General features: G+C 36.8%; 1 protein-coding gene across 4 annotated transcripts in view; it reads left to right on the forward strand.

Moving 5' to 3' along the window:
- Positions 1 to 25,302, forward strand: part of OXR1 (oxidation resistance 1) — a 261,650-nt gene that overhangs the window by 225,681 nt on the left and 10,667 nt on the right. For 3 of the 4 annotated variants that reach the window (XM_030965997.1, XM_030966009.1, XM_030966002.1), the window contains 3 exons: positions 847 to 1,015; positions 4,116 to 4,278; positions 22,632 to 22,712. In XM_030965997.1, the coding sequence (XP_030821857.1) occupies positions 847 to 1,015; positions 4,116 to 4,278; positions 22,632 to 22,712 (413 nt within the window). Of the gene's footprint in view, positions 1 to 846; positions 1,016 to 4,115; positions 4,279 to 12,595; positions 12,776 to 22,631; positions 22,713 to 25,302 lie in introns of those variants that run through there. The other variant, XM_030966015.1, reaches the window with a different exon arrangement.

Raw genomic sequence — 25,302 nt, forward strand, 5'->3', positions numbered from 1 at the left:
AAAGAAAAGATGTGTCCTGGGAAACTGAAACTTATCTGTGTGTACATATAATACCAGAGCTAGGATAAACCCTTTATTGTCATAACTGATCCTAATAACTCTTAAAATTACATTTTCCTTTCTTGCTATAAAAAAGTCTCTTGTGGCTGGTGGATTTGGCAAATCATCTAGTAAAGAAAAAAGTTTAAGAAGGCTTCTTACTTTAGCTTGTGCTGACTTGACAATTCAGACCTTGAGGGTAGTCATATAATTCTATGAGTTCAATTAAATATACCACCAGAGAGAAAAATCCTGTGCTGCAAAATCCAGTATCCTTCACCCTGAGGTGGTGTTCATACCATTGAGGTGTTTGATATAGCTACAAAATTAAAATTCATCTTAATCCTGTATCAGTAGGGCCAGAATGTTTTCCCTTGTAAGTGATAAATAACTAACAACATCTCTGACACATGTGAATCAAGCCAAAATACATATTTAACGCAATATCTTTTTCGTGTATGTGGGATACTGTTTAATAGTGGGAGGGTGGTGATTCAGTGTTGAGAGTATGCATAAAGAATACTTTGAATACTTCCAAGCATGGATGAAATGCTGTAACACTGTGATCTTAGTTGGAAGCAGAAATGAATGTTAGAATTTAGTTTGTTGTAGTCTGAAGTTAATTCTGCTGTTGTGATATTCATAACAAAAAAGGACAGATTATTATTACTATTTATCTTATCCCATCTCTCATTACTCACTTACATAAATGTTCTATATCCCTCAATTGTCTATTATAAAATTAATTAATGATTTTGTTGAGCTCTTTAGTACCTTGTGGACAGCTTACTTTGTCTTTATTATTAGGTTCTTCTGTTATGAAAGAAAAAAGACGACATCGATCTCACAAGTTTCTGTGTCTCAGGGTTGGAAAACCCATGAGAAAAACATTCGTTTCTCAAGCAAGTGCAACAATGCAACAGTATGCACAAAGGGACAAAAAACATGAGTACTGGTTTGCTGTTCCACAAGAAAGGTAAGACAGAGGCAAACTGTAAAAATCAGCAATTGCCAGTAGGTGTTTGAGCTTTTCATTTTTTCTGCACCATTCAAAATTTTGCAGCGACTGTATCTCTCTAAGTAATCACTAAAAAGGGTCAGTGTCTGAGGATGTTGTTGATTGGCTCGTATTGTATTTGCCATTGGAGTACCTCATTACCTTAGAGACATTTTACTGATTTACTTGAGTTACTTGGGAGTTTGGCAAGTAGCTTCTTATTATACTATTTAGGCTCTTGTTTGTAGCAAGTAAATAACAAAAGAATGAGTCAAGTGGTGTCTGGTGGAGGAAGTAAGTTCTGCAGCAAAATTTTTGTCTTTATCTGTGCTTCTCATTATTTGGAAACTTTCTAAAAATCCTCTCTGAGTTCAGAAGAGCTAGCTGGGGTTCTTTTTTCTTTTCTTTGTATATGGAAGGTAAAACCTTTCCATGAGCTACCTTAAGCATGTCTACTGGAAAAATACCTGAATTTGTTGAACTCATTCAAAGACATGAGATTGTTCATGATCACTCACTGGTACAGCCTTGTATTCTGAGATGATTTTTACTGCTAGGAAACTGTGACTTCTTTTCAGCCCAAAATTGGTTTTTAGGGGTGTTACATCCTTGTCAAAGAGTGGGGAGAAAAGAAAGAAACAAAAAAATATTAGTTATCATCTGGTGTAAATACCTACCCACAATGATCAAGTCACTTTTCCGTCTTTTCTTTTGAGCTGAATGGCATAGAATGTCCAGTTGGGGCACTGCAGTTGAGGACAGATATGGATCAATTGGAGAGAGTCCAGAGGAAAACAGCAAGACTATTTAATGCCTAGAAAGTGTAACATATAAAGAAAATTAGAAGTAAGTGGGGTTCTTTAATCTAAGGAGAAAAGGTTGATTACAGAAATATAATTATTTTATACTGAAATTGGCTGCAACAAGAAAGGCAGTAGTCTTTTTTTTATGTCCACTATGGATGGAAATGTGTGATGGGCTGAAATTATATCAAGTATTGTACTTATCCAACAGGTAGAATTGAGCCCATGGTAGTGCATCACTGACCTGCTTTTAAACACCACCCCTGCTACCTCTTAAGTGGTAAAGAGAATGCAAAGTTTTGAGTCAAAAGTCTGTCCCACTAATTCTGCTGCTGTTAATCCTGTCTGGGCCAGGAGTTCTCTTGTGGTTACAGTTAACTCAAATCTGCTTGTTCTAGCAGTATCGTATTTAATTTGAAATCAGGTAAATGTTTCATATACGCCAATGATGTCTAGATTAGTTGATTAAAATGATCACTGCCTCTTTGGTTCATTTTCTAATGTAGCAAGTACTTACCTTCAGTATAAAGCAGAATTGATCACCTGTTTTGTAAGAAAGGTTTCTTATTTTTTCAGTCTGTACTGACCTCCATGGAAATTATTTTCATCTGTGAATTATTTTCTCTCTCTCTCTCTAACTGAATGGGGTAGTTTACTATCAGTATCAGTTCTTGATTCATTCAATGTGTGTCCTATGTTTTTTGTAAAGAAAAAGCTATGTTCTCATAGTGGGGTGTTTGTTTTCTTAATTTGGTGTTAACCTTGCTGAGTGCTAGTCTGCATAGATGAAAATACTTAGTGCCAATCCAGTTGTCTTTGTCACCGAGTGGTACAAAAGAGAGAAAAGCGTTATTTCAGTGTTCTTACTCTCAAAGGAGCCAGTCTGGGAAGGAGAGTCTTATAGTACCTTAAGCATCAAGTTTCATGTCCTTTTTCTAACTGCTATAATTATACATAAATCAAAGTTCTTGAAGAGCTAAAATCAGAACTTAAAAAAAAAACTTTCATGCTTTCATGACAACCTAAAATTGATGCCTCATTCAGTCCATGAGGAGTCTGCAGCCTCTTGTTTTGAACTTCTGTGATAGAATTTACGTAAACTTATGCTTCCAGAATGTTTTGTTCTTTGCTACTGCCTGAGAAAGATTTGCCCCCTTTTCTTTTTCCCTCCCCTTTTATCATTGTTCTTCAGGAGCCTCAATCTTAACAAGGGTGATTCTGGATAACTGACCCTGTTCAGAGACTACATACCTGTGTGCAGAAATTTTTTGGTCAGTGGTACATGAAAAATATAACTGCACTTTTGAGAAACTTTGAAGTTCTGTATCTCTTGCTGTTCTTCAAGTGTTCAGTTTTTCAAAGATTATTAAGGAAGGGAGAAGAAAAGGCTCAAATATTATTCTTCATGCTAATACAATACCCAGATATAGCAAATATCTCTGGAGAAAGACATAAGGAATATTCAAAGTCTTGCAACCAGAGCCATGAAGCTCTAGCTCTGACTCTCTTTTCCATGATCAAGAGATACTAGTGGATGCATTGCAAGTCCTTTTCCTGAGTGCTCTGTCTGTGCACCTGCAGCAAATACAGAATAGACTGACATCTGTTAGGATTACAAATAATTTTCTCCTGTGAATTAGGGTGATTTTGCTCTTCTGACTGGAGAACAGTGTTATTTGTGGCATATAAGTTAAAATGAGGTAACTTTGAATCTTGGTACTTACTATAGTTAGAATAGTCTGTAGCTTATGATTTTATGATTCATATATACATTTGCATGCTTTCAGCAGTCTTCCCCCACATCTGTAGTACTTTCCACAATTTGTACAATTCTGATTATGTCTTGGAAGTGGTCAGTTGTTCTTCAGGCATAGGGTAAACAAACATGCAGACATTTTTTAAATTCTAATTTTGTTTGGTTTTATGTAACTCTTTCTAAATAAGATTAAAAAAGTCTTTGTGTTTTATTTTGGGAGTTATTTCAATTTTAAGCAGAGGTATCCAATGGGACAGAAGTGGTTGAAAGATCATACTTATATGTGAAATCACAGCTAGTCCATTGCCAACTTGCTTCCTGTTCTTTTTCTCCAGAGTCAGCTTCATATATGTAAAAGCTGAAAAAAACCTAAAGAACTACCTAGGTTTTTTTCAAATGTGTCTCTAATATCTAGTAAAATATGAAATAGTATTTTTATTTTAACTTTAAATACTTGATATTATTAAACATCACAAACTTACCTTATTTTTTTTTCTGTGTCATAACTTGACTTTTCTAGGACAGATCACTTGTATGTCTTCTTTATCCAGTGGAGCCCAGAAATATATGCAGAAGACACTGGGGAGTCTCTTCGGGAACCTGGATTTATAGTGGTAAAAAAGAAGGATGAGCCTGAAACTAGTGAAGAATCGAGTACTGAAGATGCTGCTAAAGAGTGGGAGGTAAGGAAGAGCAGTATCAAAGATTTTTTTTTAATACACACATTAGAATATATTAAAAATATTATTAAATATTTTCCAGGAGGAAAAAAAGAAACACCTTATTAGTCTGATGATCATGATCATGGCTGTTCAGTTTATGCCATCCTAATGCTTTACTCTAACATCAGATTAGGGCAACATTTCACAATTCCAAATCATTTTTTTGTGTGGAGTAAGTTGTAACTTAAAATTCCTAGGGAAAGGAATGTGAGTACAACAACAAAGTTGGAATTTTGGTGAAGCAGACTTAATTTTCAGTCTCATAAACTGACAGTTTTCTGATATTTATTGTTCCTGTATTTAGAGTGTCAAGTGTTTATTGGTAAGACTCTAAAAAAGGGATGGGACAGCAAAAGAGGAAAAGAACAGCTATTAATGACATGTCTTTTAAATAATTTAGTAATTAATTTTTCAGTTGTGAGTTATTCATGCATTATAATGCTGTTGACTGTATTTTAGAAATATGTTGTAATTGGAACTATTTTTTTTTTTGTTAATAATAAGCACATTTCTCTCATGTGAATCTGTGTCCACTGTGTTTCTATGGACACATCTTTACACGTCTACGTGGTTTTGTTTTGTAGTGTACATGCAGTTAAAGCACTTCCAGTCTTGTACATTCAAATGTTGGTCAAAAGTTTGATGATTTTTGTCATATATATATTGTAGAAGTATCCCATCTGCACTGTTTGAGTCTTGGGACAGCAATTGCAATCTCTGACTGTAAGATTTCTTTTGTTTTTCTTCCCCCTACCCTGCAGTGGAACATGTTGAAATTAAGGAAGTCTACACTGTTTTATGTAGAGCATAAAAGAAATTTTAAAGAGCCACAATAGTCTTAACTACAGGTAGTAGCTTGGCTCCAAAACTTAGAAACATAGAACTCTGGATTCAGAGTTGAAATGTAGCTAGTTGAAGAATTAGGCCATAGTTGCAAAACATTCCCTGCAACTCAGTGATTTTGCATGGAGCATTTTTGCTTTGAGACATTGAAATTAGTATAATAAAAACATGTCTTTTTTAACTTTCATATTTTCAGCATATGTATTGCTTGAGTTTTTACCAGCAATGTATTTTGGTGTTAACTCTTGCTCAAAGCCTTTATAAATATTTGGAGTTTTAAAATTTGGCCTTTTGGAGCATGGGTATCAGTGAATAATGATCTGTGTTACGGTTTAAAGCACAGTATATCTCTCCTTTACTGATCTCTTCAGTAATTTGACACCTTAATATAACTACAGAATAATTTCCACAGAATAGAGTGAAAATGTTTTTTCATGGTGGAATGTATTAGGTTTTAGAAACTATTTCTGAAAGTAGTTGAGGCAATACATTTTGTGCAAGTGTTAAAATCTGTAAGTTATTTCCCACAGAATGAGGCCAGACTTTAAGCCTGTATTTAGGTCTTCTCTGGAAACAGTCATAGGAAACATTTCAAAAATATTCTAATTTCTATGTGTTAGTGAAATTGTCAAGCTTGCTTCTCTTAATATTATCAAATAATAATTTTCTGGATTTATATGCTGATGTGATTAGTGAGATGAATAACTTTATAAAAAATGTTATGCAACTACAAGAAATGTACTAGTGTGGTCTTCTGTGCATTTTAATTTGTTTAATGTGACTTCCTATGACTGACTTTTAGCACAAACCTGAAAGCTCTTAAAAACTTTCTAATCAGAAATGTTTGACAGTACTGGATGGTTTGAGCTGTCATTACATAAAACTGCATTTTAGTGGCTTCTAACATGTATGCTAGAAAATTTGAGTAAATATGGGGAATTGTAGCCATTGTTGTCATACCCATTATTTCCACTGAATTTCAGTCATTATTATCAATCAGTGTACTTCCTTCCTTCAATGCAGCAAGCTTTTCTTCTGTCAGTTTTTGCTCCAGGTGCAATCTAAAATAGCAGGCGAACAGTATAATTGAAGCCTTTTTCTGGGTATTTGGCTGAAAAACAGGCTGCCTTTCTCAAATCACAAGGATAGGAGAACTCTGGGTGGAAGGGAAGTGGAAATGCATCACAAAGTACTGTTCATCTAGCAAAGAATGAAGGTAGTGGAGTATTTTCTTTTCCAAAAGGTGTTCTTCCTGATGTCATTGTACAGTATCTTAAAACTAGAAGGACAGGGAAGAGGATTAATGGGTAACCCAGGTGGTGCTCTGAAACAGCTTTTGTTTCTTTGCAAGTTCTTTTAATACATTCAGGTGCAGCTTTTTATCAATAGACTTTGAAAAACTCTGTGTTTGTTTAGTGGAAAAGAAATTATGGAAAGAAGTAATAAACAAAGGCAAAGATCAGTAAATGAAATAAGTAGTAGGTGTTGGTTTATTATCAATGAATAGGACTGAATGCTTATTCAAACTTCAGTTTTTGTCTGCTTACTTCTACCTTGATCAAATACTGCATTGTACATAGTGTCAGGGAAAATTCCAGCACTTCCTTTAACTTTCTCTTTTTATGTGTTGTACCTCTGATAGAAAATTGACTTACTAGAAATAACTATGAATCTACTGCTGTCTCATGTTACCATCAGTAAAGGTGACTAATTCACAGAGTCTGAAACAATCTGTCTGAGGCACCTTGCAGCGGCTATCGCTGATGTTGTTAGTCAGTATTTGTCTTCCTGCCTGTGTCATTTGCAAAGCTTTATAAAAAGGATACTTTTTCACTTAAGACTAGCCCTTACTAAAGACTTGTCTCTGGTACCCACTAGAAATGAATAGGCAATAACTTTATTTAATATACTATCTAAGAAATGAAAGTGATGCTAAATTCTCAGTTGTGTTATCCCCATCTATTTTTCTCGAATATATCTTTTATCTTGTACTTTAGTGAATGGGCTTACACCAAGAAAGAGAGTGTTTTGACTTGTGTGGGGTTGTTAGGGTTTTTTCTGTTTTGGTGCTGTTTTTTTTACCATCTCTACTGAGCTGTAAGGTATATTTATCTTGGTATTCTTTTTTTACTTGATGTGTCTAAGTTCAAGTGCTAATGGCTTTCTATATCTGTTAGCACAAACGATGAATACTGTTATGTGTTAATAAACAAACTTGTTTTCCTAAGCATATTCTGTACTTGCATCTAAACATGGCAAGACTTGACAGCAAGCTGACTCCTTCTGTTGTGCAGTGTCTCAGAAACAATTTCCATTGGTACTTATGGTCTAATGTAATTTCCTTTTTAAGTTCAAGTAGTGTATATAGTAGATTCCTATTTACACCTGAAATCTGTTAAGGAAACACTTGAATTGCTCTGCATTACAGTAATTCTTGTTTAAAGCATTGATTCTTCTTTCCCTTCCCTGTCACTTGATCTCATTGCCATTATTCAAGACTGAGTTGTACTTTGTGTCCATGTAAATATAAATACTCATTCTCAAGATATTTGAAAATGGGAAATTTCTTGTCTTATGACCCACAAACTGGTCTTAAAGTAGTTTGATTTTTTTATTAAGTTTGTTAATTGTGAAGGAAATACAAATAATTTGATTTTAAACTGTCTAGAAGTTAATTTTCAAAATGAGCTTGAGTTAATAGATACTTGCAAATATTTTTTCCTAGACATGGTAGGTCACGTTCTGGACATGCATTTCATTGTAATCACCTTTGGTTTTGCCTATTGAATGTCGGTAGAAAACATGGATACAATGTTTCTGGAAAGCATTGTCACTCACTTGTCCAACTGAATTTCAGTTAGAACTTAAGATGTATTTTGAAAATGCTTGCTACATCAAGCCATTAGTTGCAATTAAAGTTCTGTCTTCTTTAAATGGTATTTGACTTGGACACTCAGCCATCCAGCATTACTGAAGCTGTATCTTCTGGAGTGTCTCAGAATTCTATTTCTGTATATTTATGGAAATGTCACAAACAGGTCACAAACAGTGATTGTCTCCTGGTTAGATAAGCACCTATGTCCAATATCCCAGTCTTGAAACCTTTTTGAGATGTTAAGTTCTTGGATCTTGTTTGATCTGGACTGGAACCTACAATGTTTCTATATTAAAGTGGATATTGCAGTTTTAGAATGCACTTCTATCTTAATTTTTGTATTCTTAATCATGTTTCTTCTGTAAATTTGCTTCCATTCTTTGCTGTATACTTCAGTGCTTGGATGCTGGTGCAACATCTGCTTGTTGTGCCTTGCATTTTAAAATGTGATATGAACATAATGCTGTATGACAAGCTGGATAATACTGGATGAGCAGAGAGAAGAGGAAGCCTGAAACTTGTAGGCTTCTTGAATGAAACATTGCATAGGATGTGTAAAGATGAACCATGCTAACATTCTTCAGAAGAAGAATATGTTTTCTGATATGTTTCTGGAAAGGCTGTCTTTTTATGATAATGAATTGGATATACAAACTAGATAGTTATTTGGTTTTTGCATCATGTATTGTCAGTTAAGAAACTGGATGTGTCACTATGCATGTGTGGCTGTGCATTACCACAGAATTTCTAACAGGCTTTGCTTTTTTACTGGAGGATGAATCTCTTCAATTCTAGCAGTCATGTGCTGTAGTAGATATGTTTCTGTTAATTTGTTGTGGTGGGAGAAAAAGATTCTGGTGTCTATTTACATAATCCAATGCTCTTTGCAGAGATTGGTAACTTTCATTCTTTGCAATTTCATTATTTTGCAATTAACTTGAATAATACTGTACTGTCTCTCAAGTTCATGCATTAGGGTATTTCTTGTTTTGCTGTATTTATTCTCACTACTTAATCTATTTCAAATCTATTTATAACTTGTAACTGGAAATTCAGAGGTTTTGATGATTTGGAGCTGTTCTGTAGTTGGAGTCATGAATGTGCAGTTGGCTAATTGATGGCTATTTCTTGTATCTAATAGAGGGAGCTGGGATGGTCCCTCTGCAAAGAGTTAAAGCAGAGCCATTCAGCTAAAAAGCTTGTGCTTTTGAGATTCTTAATGGCTTTCAGCATACCTTTGAAAATCCTCAGGAAATCTTTGTGATGGAAAAATACTTCCTTTTTTTTCTACCCTGCCTTTCCTTAAGCTGTTGACAGGAAACAAAGGATGACTTCTCAAATTAGACTTCCTTTCTTATGGAAACTTTCTCAGCCAGCTAAGAAGTTGTGCCAGTCCATGTTGTATTGACACTACAGGAGATAGCTTTTTGTAATGTTTTAGTGTTTCTTGTACCTGTAAAGGGAAAAGGGATCAGACCTTCCTTAGCTGTAATTGAATGTTAGCTTCACTGCCAATAATTTGACTCACTTGTTCTAGAAGACAGAGTAGTAATTTTGTATAGGAGCCAGTACCTGATTTTTTTTATTTCAACTACATTCTAACTTCATTACTCCTGAGCTTTACGCCTATTCATGTGGAATCAACAGTAAGTTGTAAATAAACTGAGGAATTACGCCCCTTCCTGCCTGTCCTGTTATCCTTCTGGGCTAACCTCTGTCTCTCAGGAGGGATGGAGCCTGAGAAATACATTTTCTACTAATGTAACCTCACTCAAAAAGCATGAGTGTTAAATGTAGGGATTGTAGAATTCAGTGTCATGACTTTTCTGTTGCTGTGGTATCAGAACATTGTTAGTGACTATGTGAAACAAAATAGTTCCATCTGACCCAGCTGCAAAAACCTTTTTCCACACTGGGTGTCCAGTCTTCCTAGGGAAGTTGAGGATTACTATGCTTACTGCCCTGTTTTAGTGTTATGTAACCTTGCCATGTGATAACTTGAAATCTGGTATGGCAAAAGGTCTAAACCAGGTAATTGGTTTGGAATGGAAATAAGACATTCCATAAATTGTACCTCTATTTGTTGTCACTACTTCTTCTCTGCTGCTGCTTAAGTATTTTTTGAGATAGATTAGTTTATTAGAAGAAATGACATTGTGAGGTAAAATACTGAGAGGACTATGCACATTGATTGTGTAGAGATCTTTATCTTGGTTGTGAATTAACAATGACAAGATTAACAAGATTGTCATTCAGTGTAATTAGATATATTTTGTGTTGCTCCATTGTCTATGTAAGAAATAGGCGGATGCTCTTAAGTGTTTGCTGCTGTTCTGCACAGATGTCATGTGTGAGCAGGTGCTCCTCACTAGAATCTTTTATTAAGAACACTGATGGCAAGGCCTACATTAATTGCAGCAAGATATGAGATTCTTATTCCAGTTAACAGATCAGTACTGTAATCCCCAAATGCCTGAAAAAATAAAAGGGCAGTTTATTAATCTTTAACTAAGTGTTGCTACTGAGGTCAGATTTCTCATGTGGGCTTCTCTCTGTGCCTGGGGTGGAGATCTGTCACCAGTGACAAGTTTGCCACTTCCCTGAGTGCTCTGTGTCTCCATGCTGCTCAGGTTCTGCTGCCCTCCCTCTGCAGCAGATGCTCCCAGCTGAGGGCAGCTGCCAGCTCATGAGGGCAGCTGCTGCTGCTGCAGGGCTGAGCAGCAAAACACTGTCAGGGGTCTCATAAAGTTACTTGTGCATTCATTCCCATTAAACTTTGCAGCTGTAATTCAGTGAAAAAGTGAGTTGTCAGATCAAACAGAATTTTATTGCTTACTTTTCTTTTGAGCACGTTTTTAAAAGCCTTTTGAGAAGCTATGAGAAAAGTAATTTTTATTCAGAGAGAAGCTTTAAACTTCTAAGCAAATTGTTAGACTTGTTTAAGATAAAATGTTACAGGATGAAAAAGGATTCAGTTATGCAGATTCTTTTCTTCCTTCCCAGAAACAGTGTATTGGCTTGTGTTAGGGAAGAATTTTTTTTTCTTGAAGGGCAGGGAACAGATGACTGATGAAGTAGGCTGTGGAAGATTTAGTTTTATTACTAACTTTTGCTTTCAGCCTTAAAAGTTTCATTTTCAGAGAAAGTTTGAAATACTTTTGCTGCATATTCTCCATTCCTTTAAGATTTCCCATACTTGGCAGAGAAGGGGGTGATGTCTGTAGCTTGTATTGTATTTTTATATTGTTGGTAACTCTCATTTGAAACAGTTTTAAGGGTGTCTGGTTTTTGTTCTTGTTATAACCCTTAGTATTAGTTCACCTATTATTTGAAAATTAAACGAAACAAAAAAACTTAAGCGCATAAATAGACATATGACTTATTATTTGAATCATACACCATTTGACTATATATTTAGTCAAATCATTGTTACATATTTGAATTTCCTAAATCCCAGCTTCAATGTTCCAATGATAACAATGTTTTTACTTGCCACCTTAATACTTCTGATAAGTTAGAACAAATTTGCTTTTAGAGATGCCAGCTCCCATAAAAGGTTTTACTGAAAAGAAAAACATTTTATCCATCTGAATGTTAGACAGTAGTGCAAGGTGAGGTGTTCCAATACATAATTTGCAGTAAAATACAAGTTTTGGTTCTGGTTTTCTCTGCTTGGATGTCTTGGCTTTTAGATCACAGCACAACAGCCTGAGCGAGCAATGATTTAATGTTGTTCTGTTGCTGCCCTGGCCGGTTTAATAGTTTCCCACAGAACCTGGAGCATGGGTGATGTGGAGATTACTTTGGTGGTTGTTGTTTGTTTTGGGGGATGTTGCAGGGGGAAGGGCGGTGTTTCATTTTGGCTGTGGGGTAGAAAGACTGCAAGTGCTACTGCAAGGAGATTCTTGCAGGGTTGTTATGCTTTTTAGTATTGCACGTGCCTGTTTAAATAAACATCCTTCCTTAAGGGAAAAAGTAATCATGATTCCAAAAATACTTTCGTGCTGGGACTAGCGTTTAACCCATACAGCAAATTTAACTTATAGACAAAAGGATTCATTTTCTTCTTGTAGCTTACAAACTGAAAAGGCTGCAAGGCTAGCAGTTTCAAAATGCTTTAAAACCACCTTTTAAAAAATATTTTAAATCTTCACTGACCACTCTTCTAACTGGTTCTGAACTCTCAGAAATTACTTACAGGGTTTATGTAAGGTTGTCAGCACAAAGAAGACAAACTATTAGTTTAATATTGAATGCAAACACTTTACCATTAGAAATTGTTTATGAGCAATTACCTTATAACCAAATATTGCAAGCAGTTCTTGGGGATTATTTTTGTGTTCTTCAATATTGTGTACAAACAATTCAGCTCTGTGTCTTTAAATACTTTGGCCTTTTAACAAACTAGTGCTCTGCAACCACGCTTGAGCACAGGAAGCCTTCCTCCTCGTGTATCGTCATCATTTGCGATACATCCCCTGCTGCACCCTCGCTCATTTGCTGCCTGCCTTGTCAGTCAAATGTGAGCGTCCAGCAAACTCGCCCGTCACGGCATCGTGGGGCTCTGCCTGTGCCTGGAGCTGACAGCAGGTACAGAGAATGCTTTCAAACAGCCTGCAACCGTGGTTTTTGTTTAATTTCTTTTTTTAGTCACGTTTTATTTTTAGAAGGGAAATGTCTCGTCTCTGGTATGGGAAGAAGGGAAGAAAGCACCAGCCAGTTAATCGTAAATGCACTCTGGTAATTTTCAGTGTAGTATGTTCATGTCTGTTATTGCAGTCTTTAAATGTTGTGGTGCAGAGACAGTTTCTGGAAGTTTAAATTTTGAATATGTAAACAGGATGCTAAGTCACAAATTTTCATTATCTTTGAAAGAGAATCTAATTACTGATATTTCATTTGAAGTAGATAGTAGAAACTACTTTGAGCATTAAAGAGTTCAGTAGTATTAAGGGGTTTTTTCCCCCTTTCTTTTCCCTTGGAGTAATGCATTTTTTCACAAAAAATGTGCTTTATGGCTAGGTACCAAGAACAAGAGTTTGCATGGGCATACAATTAGAGAAGTGTAAATTTCCTGACTTACCATGACTTTCTCAGAAGTCAGTCAACCATATAAAGGTCTGGTAATACTTCTAAATTCATGGACATGAGTCCCCTGTTGTCCCATTGTCATCTTTATAGTGAAGGGGAGGAAGCAAAAACACTGGCTTTGCAGTTTATTAGGTATATGAAAGGAACTGGGATTTTTCAGTGTTGTTTTCCCCAAACAGAATTTTTGTAGTACTGTTTAATACGTGGTAGATTCTAAAAGAAAAGGTTTTCAGTGAGATCTGCGAAACAACAGCTTGAGGATAGGGAAGTAGTGATCTTGACAATATACTGTGCTTTTACCCTCTGGTAAATTTGGAAGATAGTTTTCATTTAGACTCTGTTTATGACAGGATAGTCTAATTCTTAAGACTTACATCTTACTGGGTTTTGAAGCATGCTTTAAGGGTGCTGTTGCGTTGGTTTTTTTTTTTTTTTTTATTTTATTAACATGTTTTGATTATTTATCTTTTATTTATTGTTTTTATATTTATTTTTAGCCAGGATACTTGCAAAATATGAAATTGACTTGTTGTAACAAATGGTTCTATAAAATGTATGTTCCTAAATAACAACACATTTTTGAACTAATGGCCTCTTTAACTTTTCTCTGTGGTAGTGGAGTAGAAAGGAGAGATAATACCTAAATGAATTGAAGTGTTATTCTAGCGTAACTGTAGCAGTGTAAAAACTATCTGAAGTTCAGTTTACAAAGACTGTGGTTTTTAACATGTATCTAGATACGCAGATATATAGATATAACTTGCACAGATATTTTAAAAAGTAATAGTATCCTTTGTTATAATTGTTTCCCTTAGGACCAATACTGCACTTTAGCCAGAGTCTAACTATGTTATAAAAACAATACTTACCAGCTTTTAAGGACTGTTTGAACTAAAGAAGACTCTGTGAAAATAAGGAACAACTTTGCTGTGAGAGAGGTAGAGAAGTGGTTATTTTAACATGTAAAAAGTCGAATTGGAAGAAGAGTTACAGAAGTACCTACAGATGGGGATATTTTTAAAATGTTGTTATGTTGATAAGACAAGCTCTATTCTTGAAGTTGGGTTTTTTCTTCAATGAATGTTCATAAATCTAATGTGCAAGTGTAATCTTTTTACAGAGAGGAAAGAGTATTGGTATAATTATTTCTGTTATGCAAGACCTGTGGAAAGAATTTTAAGGAGCCTGGCAGCATATAAAGTGTACAGGTTTCTGACTGAATCTCTCCTTAGTGGTTGTTCTGAATTTGGATGAAGTCTCATCTGACATGAAGTAACAGTTACTGGGCTAAATTAAGTGATACAATAAAACAGAAATACTAGCTTGAAGCAACTAAGTTGCCCTAGATTATTTACCAGAAAGGCCTTTGTTACTTGCCTCATGATACTATTAATTTGAGCTGTGCATTTGAAAGGATTTGGTACTTTCCTAGGGTAAGAAATCAAAATTTTGGCGACTTACTGGTGTATTATGCTCCTCCTTTAAAAAGCTAGTAACGTCAGCTTCCCATGTTTTAGTAAATGTTTGGTATTTACTGTGTCTCTTATTTTTTGGCAATACAAGAGATGCCAGTAAGTTTCTAGAATGTCAAAAATGCAGGCAGTGGTTCTTCCTGTTAAAGCATTTCAGACAAAAGACATCACACAATGCAAGGGAACAAAAGGTGGATTGCCATCTTTGGGAATCCTTGTATGTGCTTTGCACAGCTTGGATAGGCAGTATAGCCAAAGGGGACAAAACCAATGAAACTGAGCTTGGCTTTTATATTCTCAAGTTATTAGTGTGCAAAGAGAATTAAAATGTTGGTTTTAGTAGCTTGAATTGTTTGACACCTGCACAACTTCTGACGTTTTGAGTTATAGGTTAACTTTATTTGGTAAGCTAGTGCCTGTATTTGTTTGACAATTAGGAAGGTATTATAATAGGGGCTTGCATGTGAAAGATGAGAATTTAGTACTTCTCTGTAGATGTCAGAATTGCACAGTTTCATCAATTCAGTAATACTACTGAAATATTTTTAAAGTCAGTTTTCCATATTAAGTTTTTAGAGTAATTGAATTAATTAATTATATCTTTTTAGTAATAAAAATGCAGAGTGAAATCCAGTACTTTCTTATACAGATAATTTGGCCTAGAACCTTTCCTTGACAGATATTTGCTGTACCTGTTGTCCTAGTTAAGTTGGGGGGTTATGCATCATGTTTGTGCTTTTGCCACGACTGCATGGTCTCATGCAGGCCTCTTGGAGCAAGTCCAGAGGAGGGCCACTGGGTTGATCCAAGGGCTGTGTTTTGGTATCAGCTGGACACCTCTGCTACGGAGACAGGCTGGGAGAGTTGGGACTGTTCAGCCTGAAGGAGAGAAGGCTCTGGAGAGACCTTATTATGGCACCTTGCAAAGCCTACAGGGGCTCTCTAGTAAGAGGGCTGGAGGAGGACTTTTCCCAAGGGCACGTTGTGATAGGACAAAGGGCAATGGTCTTAATCTGAAGGAGGAAAGGTCTATATTAGATACTCTGAAGAAATTTTTCCATATGAGGGTGGTGAGGCACTGGAATAGATTTCTCAAGGATTTGTGGAATTGTCATATCTGGAAGTGTTCAGTGCCAGGCTGGATGGGGCTTTGAGTAACCTGGTATAGTGGAAGGTTCCCTGCTCATGACTGGGGAGGGATTGGAACTGTATGATCTGTAAGATCTGTTCCAACCTGAACTATTCAATTACTATAGTTCTTCCTTTGAATTATTGGGTGTTACATTGTTTGCATTTTAATAATTATGAAATATTTGATATTTAATAACAATAATAAAAATAATAATTTTATATGTATTAATTATGAAATACCTCAACAAAGTTGAGGTAGAATAGCAGAGGAGTTTTTGAAAAGGTTGTTTATAAGTTAAAAGAAAGTAAATGAGGAGTAAAGACTTATATTTTTCCTGTATGGCTTTAATGATCTGTGGAATCTGAAGTTGGTTTCTTAATTGATTTTTTTCTGCTTAAAGCAGGAGACAAATATTTTCACGCTGGGCTGTGATTCAGTTATTTCTAAGCCTGTGAATGCTTTCTTGTCATACCTGAGAGGATCTTTGCAGGGCAGTATCAGAGCTGAGATGTAACCTTACTCAGTCTGCCTTCTCCTGTAATGGCAGCTTGCACTCAAGCACCAGGTGCTGTGGTTTCAGCAGCTGAACCTCTGGTTTCTCTGCTTGCAAGTGCTGAAACTTCCTTAAGTAGTTTTGCAAGGGAGCTGGGTTTTATTGGTCATGTTGCTACAGATCTTTTTTTATTAGGACAAAATGAGTAAGGTTGTCTGTCCTGCCTCTTTAAGAAAGTAATTTTCTTAAATCTAATTCTTAGTTCTTTGCACAAACCTCCTAAACTGTTTAATGTTTTGCATGCTAAATTTAGTTGCATGCTAAATTTAGTTATCTTGCTGGCATTATCATATCTCTCATATGAGTGTCTTCTCCCATCTTGAAAAAAATAGCTCGTTATTAAGGTCTACAGACTTGATGTAACACTTCATGTGCTTCAGGCTTTGATTGCATTCTTTTCAAGTTCATTTATTCTGGTTATTGCAGATAGTTCAGTTTATCTTCAGTATATGTTAATTACTGGTACAGTTGCTGTGGGCTTAGAGCACTTTGAGGCAGATATTTAACAGGGACAATACTGGTCACAGGGAGAATGCTGCTGTCATGTGACCTACTCAGCATTTCTGTCCCTGCTCTGGAAAACACCACAGTGTGCACAACAGTTTGAAGAGGGACAGCTTTTAAAATACTGAGAGAAAGAACCATGGTGACAGCCAAACCAGGGACTGCTGTCATTCTATGGTTCTCTGCATAAAATGGCCAGCTGTCAACCCTTCTTTCCTTGTCACCACTAAAATGACAGGGAGTTGAATTGACTGAATACCACACAAAACAGAGAATTAATAGCTTTGCAGCCACATACTTTAAAAATTAATCAAATTAAATTAGTCTTAAGGTTTAAGTTTTCTTCAAATGATACCGTACAACTGTTTATCTGGCACAGTACGACCCATGAATTAATGCATTTTTATGATGTAATCAAAATGTCCCAAATAATCATATTTGATATGATGGAGCAGAGTGCTTCTTCAATATTGTCTTCTCTCCAGCAGTCTAATATTTTTGGGAGGAAACTAAATTTGTCTGAAAAATAAAGTTAGTGCTTTCTCTTAAAATATTCATAGCAGCATTCAGTTCGCATAGGCACCTTTTTATTGGAAGGTATTCTAAAGTAACTTTGTAAGCAGCCTAATAAAACTACATTGGTTTTTTTTTCTTCAATTAAATATCCTGAAATATTTTTGAATCACATTAATGTTCATGAAGTTTACAGTTCAGCCAAGTTTACACCTATGTGTTAAGATTCAGTATTATGTATTAAGATTCAAAGTAAAATTGTTCAGATTGTGTTCTTTCTTAATAGTTGGTTTTTTATTTCATATTCTGAGTTGGTAACAAGGTTACTGATAACTTACATTTCAGAGCTGTTTGTGCCGTTAAGCTTTATCTGTTCTTACTTCCAGAAGCACTGTTCAGCTCTGATAAGACCCTGCCATTCTCGATGGAGACAGTTTCAGCTACTTGTTAGCTCTGAACGTTTAGCTGTGTTTGTTTTGAGGGCAGCAATGAAAGCTGCTCCCTGTTAGCAAACAGGCATGGGGGGGCAGCGGGGGGTGTCACTTGTGGCTTTGTTAAACTGAAGAAACCCTCGCTGGTGTAAAAAGCTTTCTTTACATCTGCCAGTAGCAGGATGATATGACCAGTGGCTGAAGGGGTCGATCAAACATTAAAAAAATTTAACTGCATTTTCCTGTGTGTTGTTGAAGGACAAGAAATGTTCCATATTTGGAATTTTGTCTTCAGTTTGATTCACTGCAAGTGGCCAGCATAGCTTGTCAAGTTAGGTACTTTTGAGATATTTTCAGAAAAACAAAATTTAGAAACATGAGTTTCAGAAGGAGAATCCTTGGCTTCTTGATTGTTTGAATCATTAGTATGCAAACCCTCAAGTTATTGCATTAAATATTAAAACTGCTAGGTGTTTTGTTAAGTGGTTAACTCACATATACATAGTGTGGAGAGGTTAAAAAGGTTAAGGAGTCATGCCACGAGTCATAAAATTTATCCTGTGTTCTTTCACCAATGGTGCCAATATGAATACAGCAGGTAGTATTAGATCTCTAAGGATATATTCCATGTATTTTCAAACTTGGAATCACAGACTCATAGAAGAAGCTGAGCTGGAAAGAACCCACAAGGATCATCCACTCCAACTCCTTGCCCTGCACAGCACCATCCCCAAAATTCACACTATGTGCCCAAGAGCATTGTCCAAACACTTCTTGAACTCTGTCAGGCTGGTGCTGTGACCACTTCCCTGGGGAGCTGTTCCAGTGCCCAACCACCTTCTGATAGCCACCTTTTTCCCATACCCAAAGTAAACCTCCCCTGACACAGCTTCAGGCCATTCCCTCGGGTTCTGTCACTGCTCACTGCAGAGCAGGGATCTGTGCCTGCCCCTCTTCTTCCCCTCATGAGGAAGTTGTAACTGCAGCAAGTTCTCCTGGCTGAGCAGACCAAGTGACCTCGGCCTCTCTTCAAAGAGTTTCCCCTCAAGGCCTTCCACCATCTTTGTTGCCCTCCTTTGGACACTCTCTGATAGTTTATCTGTCTTTTCTTGTGGCACCCAAAACTGCCCCCAGCACTCAAGGTGAGGCCTCCCAGAGCCAAGGAGAGCAGGACAATCCCCTCCTGGCTGGCTGGCTGGCTGGCGCTGGCTGGTTGGTGATGCTGTGCCTGATGGCCCCAGGACACTCTTGGCCCTCCTGGCTGCCATGGCACTGCTGGCTCATGTTCAACTTGCCATTGAGAACCCCCAGTCCCTTCCCATGGCTCTGCTTTCCAGCATCTCATTCCCCAGTCTGTACATACATCCAGGGTTGCGGCATCCCAGGAGAAGAATTCAGCACTGTCCCTTGTGACAGTGGTCACAAGGGTTCTTGGATGAGGCAAGAGATGAGAATGTTGACTCCATGTTCAGAAGGCTTGATTTATTATTTTATGATATATATATATATATATATTACATTATAACTATACTAAAAAGAAAAGAAGGAAAGGTTTCCTCAGAAGGCTAAGCTAAGAATAGAATAGGAAAGAATGATAACAAAAGCAGCTGGCTCAGACAGAGAGCGAGAGCCTGCTCTGCCGTGAGTGATCACTGAATCAAAACATCCACACGAGACCAATCATGGATCCACCTGTTGCATTCCACAGCAGCAGATAACCATTGTTTACATTCTGTTTCTGAGGCCTCAGCTTCTCAGAAGGGAAAATCCTAAAGAAAAGGATTTTCACAAAAAGATGTCTGCGACAGTCCCTTGTTGAGCTGCATGTGGTTGGTGATTGCCCAGTCCTTTGATTTGCTGAGGTCTCTCTGTAGGGCCTCCATCTCTTTAAGGGAGTCAGCAGCTCTTCCCAGTGCCGTATCATCTGCAACAGACAGTTTCGGAACCCTTTTTGCCCTGAAGTGCACTAACAATCCAGGCTATACGTGTGACTTGTTTTGCTCTATTCCAACCAGTGCCCAGATTAACCATAAGAGGTTTAGTTGGTTTTCTCTTCTCCTACATTCTTTTTAAAGCAGAAAAATCTAGAGAGAGAACAAAGCGCTCTTCAGGAACATTTCCTGATCCTCAAAAATTAGCTTTGGTTATCCAGGAAACTGGATGCTGAGATGGCATAGTAAAGAGAGCATAGTAAGTAAAGCACATAGCAAAGTCGTATAGGTAGACCTTAAACTAATTTTAGTGGAAGAATTTTATCACAAAGGAGTATTTTGTATTGAAAACTACAGTCCAGTATGATGAATATGAATTTGTATCTACCTTCATCTACCTATGAAATGTCTTGCTTTCTAGGTATTTCTCATACAGTATGAAAGACTACATTCTGTAGTAGAATCAAAGCTTGAGTTCTGTTTGAGAATCAAAGTTCAAAGTAGAATGAGGTAGAAGTAGGTCCTAGAATAATAGGAAGACAGACAGCTGATGAGGGACAGGGAGTGGGGCAGAAGATGGAAGAAAACACTGGTTTATTTAGCTAGGTGAAGCAGACTAGAAGATTAATAGAATTGCAAGGAAGAAACATGAGGAAATCTTGATGGAAGAGGAAATAGCATAAACAGTCTATGAATTAAACCAGGTTATAAGGAAGAATAAACTTCTAATGTTACTACTAACATTTCAAAGCAGTCCTCTTGAGCCTGGCAATGACAAAATGCTGTCTGTTTGCAAGATATATCTCAGTTCCTGAATGCAGTTGAAGGTGGTTGCTAGTAAGCTTAGACATATGTGACTTTAAGATTCTGTAGCTCATTTAATCAAGAAGTATGTAGTTTTGTCCGCTGCAAAGCAAGAATAAAGCATGTTGGCCTAAACCACAGGCATTATATAGAAGGCCAGGTGCTGCATCTGAAAGATTGAAGTATCTTAACATAATCATTTGTAGCCTAGTCCAGTGATGAGTGGATAAATTTGAGACAGTGTTTCATGGTTTACTCGCAGAACTTAGTATGAACTGCATGCTTAGTACAGACTCTATACTTAAAATAAGCTCTGGATTTGAGAGTGTGGGTTCTTTTCCTTTAATTTTCCTGTGGCTAGTTTGACATTCTATGACATGCTATTTATGATGTTTGTCATTGCATACCAGTGGTCTGCCATTATGCAGGTTTTTGTTCTCAAAACAAATGGAATGTGACAGTGTGCAACAGATTCAGCATGCCAAGAAGCTATTACATTGTACGCACATGAATAGATATTCATACTTCTCTCAAGCAAGAAAAATAAGGCATCTCCATGGCATATGAAAAGGTTGATCTCTGAGTTAAAAAGCTGATAAGCAATTCACAGATGCAAGATGATGACAAGTATGCATTTGAGAGGTTGAAGGCAAGATGGCAGTGCCCATAAAACTGTCTACATTTCCACTGTGTGAAACAACAACTATATAATGGTGTCGGTGATTTTTTTCTCAAGAATCTCTTTGAGTAACCACACATTTACAGCCTATTGTAAGTTACCTACTGCCTCACATGTGGTAGGGTGTAGCTTACAGAAGCAGTAAGGCTAAAGGGTCCTCACATTACTGCTTTCAGGGTTATGTTTGTAAGTTGCTGGTGCGAACAGTGTAAATTTGCAATGAAGTGTCAGAGCAAATAAAAGGATAAAACTACACTATCACATGTTTGAGTGGAATACTGCTAAAGCTTTACATATAGCTATTTGGCTCTGAGAATGCACAAGCCAATACCATTTAAAACAATATTTGTTATCTGTTTTGAGAGAACAGTAGAAAAATAATGGAGATAAATTGAGTGCTAGTAATGACAGATTATTCAGTAATAAAACTGGATGTCACAAGTATTCCTTTTTCCTTGCCTTGCAGTTGCATGGGGTAGAGTGAACCATCGCTGCTCAAGAGCCAGTCATGCATGACTGTGGGCTCTGTACTCAGGACAGTGGCGAGTATCTGGCCAAACTCCTTGTAGTAGGGACAGGTAGATGGGGAGCTGCTGGACTTGTGGTTGTCTTCCTTTGCACTGTGGTAGGCTCTAGAAGTTTTTAATATGCTCTTACTACATGGGACATCCATTTAATCTCTTCACCAGCTGTTTAAAGATGCTTTCATACCAATGATGATTTTGAGTTGTTCTCAAAATCACATTATTTGCAATAGTTACATCAAAATGACTGTTGTAGTCCTTTAGCCAGCTTGTTGCACCTGAGCAGCATGTTCTAGAGCTTTCTGACTAAAGACTTTCTGGCTGTACACCTCCTGCCAAAGTGGAGATGCCATTTGAAGTGAATGTGTTGACAGATGAGCAACTCCGGAAGCTTTGGAGGGGAATAGAAAGTCCAGGATAAAGAAATTGTCGGGTGGTATTGGGATGTTATTAAACTGTAGTCTTGCTACATTGTCTTTATCTTCACTGCTAGACACAAGAGTTAGAGCTTACTGAGAAGCCTGAGATTTGCTTCTAGTCTTCATCTAGGAAAGCAAACCAGGTTCACAAGGTTCATTAATCTGAGTGTAAAGAATGTTTGAGAGGACCTTGGGCTGGAGAGTTTGGGTTAAGGCATGTAACTCAGATTGACTTTCATTTAGCATCCTGATACTGGAAACTTTATGTACTCATATCAGTACTTTATTCATCCTAGATCAGTGAGATATCTGACTGCTAGTGCCCTTAGTGTTTATTTTGTAATCTTGCTGTGTTTACTCATATGTCTAAAATCACCTACATGTGCACTGTCCTTGCAGAAACAAACATCTTTTGGCCCTTCTTGTTTGTTTGTTGTCATTGCACATTTTCCCTTCATTACTCTCCTCCAGTTTTTTCTTTCATACCTTTTTACTTTTCTTCAACTGTCAGTGGAATTATTGTCTTCCTGTCTCCATATTCAGGTAGTGTCAGTGGCTGAGTATCACCGCAGGATCGATGCTCTAAATAGCGAAGAACTGCGCACACTCTGCAGACGTCTCCAGGTGCCCTCTTCAGTAGTTTAAACCCCATCTCCAGATACTAAAACATCTTTCTTTGTAGTGTCTTGGATCAGGGCAATTCCTGCACTCAGTGGGTTTGTCTTGTCTACAGCACTACAAGGATCCAGCAGAAAATTCCTTTGTTTTGTATGTATTTAATTGTGCAATTTTATGATGGAATCAGTAATTTTATGATGGAATTACTACTTCCACCTTTTTCACACAGGAATTTTCTGTTAGACTTTGAAAATTTGTTTTCAGTGCTACTTGACTTGCAGTGTTGTGTTTTAACTTCCACTTTAGACTGGTGTGTTGTGTTAGAAGCTTCCCTAAAAAGAATGCAAAACAGGTGAAGAATCAAAACCTTGTTGCATGGGTGTTTAATTTTATATAGGAATCTTTCATCAAGAATCTCACAGTACATGGCAAGTATGAAGCTTCACAACTTCTGTGAAATAGGTAAGTATTTTCCCATTATAAAAGCAGGTAACTGAGGCAGTTCAACGTGGCAAAGGTCATACACATGCACACAAACACTACTTTGAAATCACTTTGTATTTTGGAAGGTCTGTGACTATGGATTGAAACTGATATTTGCATTCTCTTTAGGTGTTCCATAGTTTTTTGACAGTTATAAAATTGTTAGCTGCTGTGCACATTATACATGCCTTACTGATGGAAACATAGCTTAGATTTCCTTAGAAGCATCGAGTATTTTGTTTTTCTCTAGTACTTGGCTGCTGAAAATGTAAAATTTTTTCTGTATTTTTTTATTTCTTTGATCTTGGCTTTTTTTACATATTAATAAGCAAACATTTTCTTAGCTCTGATATTTCTGTTTGTTTAATAAGCCAAAACTAATTGCTTTAAAATGTTTTGTAAGTAGTATAATTACATAGATCAATAATGAGCATGAACTTTGAACCCAAAAGCTGCACTGTTATAGGAAAGTCAAAAATCTTGCAACAAAAAAAGTTATTCCCACTTGAGAACAGAGCTATTCTGTTTTTGGCCAGTGGTGGTGGAGAATCCCTGTATTAATGTTCTGGAAGTATAGGAGCTCTTTCCAAATACCTTTCACCTGATATGCCCAAACTCCTGGTTTAGGCTGACTAGAAAAATCTGTTGTGATGGGCTGCAGCCTATAAACTCTACTCTGAGGCCATTTGAGAGTTGTGCTCTCAAATGTGGTGTAGACTGTGTGAAATTTACCAATCGTGGAAGCCCCTGAAATCTGACTATAGCTCAGTCTGCTCTGTCCAACTTTGGTTGGAAATAAATCTGCAAATTTTGAAGTTAGAGTGCTTTCTCTCAGATTCTTTTGAACAGACACTCTTTGACTGCTTCTACTACGAAGAACACTGCTTTGAAGAAAACTGCTTACCTTTAATAATAATAAAAAAGAAAAGAAAATCCATCAAAAAATACCCCAATCCCCAAAAGCCGTTAACCAAAAAACTCGGTTTGCCACACCACTTGAATCCAAATTATTCATGTTTTGCATGGTGGTCTTTAATGAAAACTAAAGAATGACAGGCAGAAAAAGCTCTCTGCTCTACAGTTGGACAATGCTGAATTTCTCTGGAGCTGAAGCAGTAATACGATGGATGACAGGCATTTAAAGTGTAAAATACTTGGACTATGAAATAATATTTTTGAGATAGCACTCTGTAAAGCAGCACACAGATCATCTTTTTGTACGAGAAACTATATGGATAATTGCATTCTTTGTTGTGATATGGAAATTAGTGCTTAGTCTATGTTGGAAGTTCTTGTTACCTTCCATTCAAAAAAAGAAAGCTTCAGCTTTTTTCTTGCTTGATACTCAGTTTAAGCACACCTTTTCTTGGGTTTGGAATTAATACTGTAATTGAGTTACTGTATTAATATACTTTGATATGTTGATTTTATAAGCCAGATTTTTAAAGAACAAGAGTTTGTGATAGGAACTTTTTTGTAGTTCTTGAGGGAGATGAAAGGGGTGTCATTTATTTTTGCTCAGGTGGCTATATTTGTTTAAATATTCTTATCTATATTTCAGAGTTTTCTTTGATTTGCCTTTTTTTTTAATTAACTAAAGGAAGTTCACAAAAAGTTGGCAAAGTTACCATGGCGATACTGTGAAATATTGCAGTTGTGTCCTGTATGTTTAAAGTATGAGGGATTTGACAAACTGGATTTGGCAGGTATTTTCTTGAAATTTTCAGGATTCAGGATTTAATTTGGATAGTCTGGCTTTTAGTGTAACCTGGTTTAGGCCAATAAATTTTTCAGATGCACTTAATCTTGTTAAGATTTCTTTTTTCTCTCAACATTTTAGTAAGTCTTGCTGCAGTGGCTTATCTTACTAACTTCCTCACTTTGTCCTACTCCTCTGTCGAATTGCACTGTTCCTAGAAAGTTTTAAGTATCCCTGCAGCTGAATTTATAGGTGGAAATCTGTTTGGATCACAGCTATTCTAGTTATTGAGACATGACGCTTGAACTTGGAAGTGCCAGTGTGTTGACTGGAGTAAGAAGCTGTTGTGAGCTACGTCTGATGAGGAATTTTGTGGCCTCTGCCATCTCCACTCAGTAGGGTAGATATGTAGGT

This window comes from Camarhynchus parvulus, chromosome 2 (genome assembly GCF_901933205.1).
Source record: "Camarhynchus parvulus chromosome 2, STF_HiC, whole genome shotgun sequence".
Classification (NCBI taxonomy): domain Eukaryota; kingdom Metazoa; phylum Chordata; class Aves; order Passeriformes; family Thraupidae; genus Camarhynchus; species Camarhynchus parvulus.